The 1,855-nt window shown below is 49.5% G+C and overlaps 1 protein-coding gene across 1 annotated transcript; it reads left to right on the plus strand.

Moving 5' to 3' along the window:
* Positions 1 to 1,855, plus strand: LOC135637959 (transcription factor GHD7-like). The gene is made up of 2 exons (XM_065150863.1): positions 1 to 495; positions 1,404 to 1,855. Exons 1-2 carry the CDS (start codon positions 103 to 105, stop codon positions 1,707 to 1,709), a joined length of 699 nt encoding a protein of 232 aa, XP_065006935.1. The 5' UTR covers positions 1 to 102; the 3' UTR covers positions 1,710 to 1,855.

Here is a 1,855-nt window from a genome sequence, read left to right on the forward strand (position 1 = left end):
TTGGCGACAGTATCTAACCACACACCACCCATTTAACTCCCACCACATCCACAACCCTTCCCCTTGTCCTCCTTCCCCTCTTCTGCGGCCGTTTCCGGCCACATGATCGCGGCCATGTCGTCGTCCAGCCTATGCGACGTGTGCCGCGGCGCGGGCGGCGCGTGCCCCCGCTGCACCGACCTCAACCGCGCGATCCCGACGATGTTCAGCGAGCCGATGCGCGGCCCCGAAGCGCTGCATGAGTTCCAGTTCTTCGGCCACGACGACTCGGTGGCCTGGATGTTCAACGATCCAAAAGATCATGTGCCGCCGGCGGAGGAGAGCCACGCGGCGGCCGCCGGAGGCTTCAAGTATCTTGATGGCCTGGGTGATGCTTGTGACCCCGGCCATGGGCTGACCTTTGACGTCTGCTTGAACACCACCAGGCCGCCGGAACCCATCCCGGTCTCCATGGCGGCTTTGGCCATGGGGCAGGCAGCGTCGGGTGCCACCATCGTGAGTGGTTCAATCCTCTTCATCTCATAGCGGTCGTGTGGTTATGGGGCCGTAGGCAGCATAATTAGTACCCCCCACTCCTCTTTCCTGTTTTCGTGCTGTATAAGATTTCGTATTTTATGCGAATCTAAGATTTGCTTGTAGGAAGAGTAATATGATCGACCTCTGCCAGTATATCAACCAGTATCAACAACAAAAGAATGAAAAATCAATCAAAATTCTTGTTCCCCAAGAAAACCTATTTTAGAGGATTTGTCTGTAGAGCCTTTAGGTTTGTTGATCTACCGATTAGTTGAGCCAGAAATAGAGGGAGGCAAGATGATCTAGAACGAAAAAGGAGATCACATTGCACCACCGTTGTTCTTATCTGATAGCCAGTTGTGGTTCGTGTAAGATTTCTTTTGACAGATCGGTAGAGGGACCAATCATCTTGACATTTCTTCGTCAAGTCCTTGTCAGCTTACTTGTTGGGCAGTACATGCTTAATCTGCATATCCATACCAAGTCAAATGGTCGGGCATCTCCTGGTGTTACTTCATCCACCATTTGCTGTCAGGCCAACAAGATATCTTTGCTAAGAACCGATCGATTACTGTCTCCTTTTTATTCTGTAATACCTGCAAAAGTTTCTGATATGATCCACACGTTTGATGAAAAGGTTCGTGTTGGTGATTTACTGGAGGTAAGTAGGACACAATTTTGGACGGCATACATTTAGTTAGTCACCGAAGCTATCATCATTCGAATTGCATTTTATTGCTGGAGTATAATGGTCATGTGTATATGGCAAGAGAGATCAAGATCATGCATCCCAATTATCATTTCATGTAGCTGTTCTAGCTAGCCATTTTGATCAAGGTTATACTACTGCTACTTAATTCTCATATGGCTTGAAACCTTCCCTGTAGATGTCCTTCTCGGGCAGCACATTCACGGACGCTTCAAGTGGGAGCAACAAGGAAGCTGGAGAAGCCATGGTTGCTGCAGGTCAAGGCGACCCGAGCATGGAGAGGGAGGCCAAGATCATGAGGTACAAGGAGAAGCGGAAGAAACGGAGGTACGAGAAGCAGGTACGGTACGCGTCAAGGAAGGCGTACGCTGAGATGAGGCCGAGGATAAAGGGGCGGTTCGCCAAGACGCCGGAGACGAGCCAGCCGCCGGCGGAGCCACCTTACGATCCTGATAGACTTGACTTTAGATGGTTCCACTCCTAGCTAGAGGAGGAGGAGGATGAGGAAGAAGAAGAAGAAGAAGAGCCACTGAATCATGCAATAAATAAACTTGGATGTTGAAGCTTAAGCTCTGGGTATTATGATCTGGTGTAGCATAATTTGATCTTTAACTGCTGCTATTTATTGAG

Source organism: Musa acuminata, chromosome BXJ3-5, assembly GCF_036884655.1.
Source record: "Musa acuminata AAA Group cultivar baxijiao chromosome BXJ3-5, Cavendish_Baxijiao_AAA, whole genome shotgun sequence".
NCBI lineage: Eukaryota > Viridiplantae > Streptophyta > Magnoliopsida > Zingiberales > Musaceae > Musa > Musa acuminata.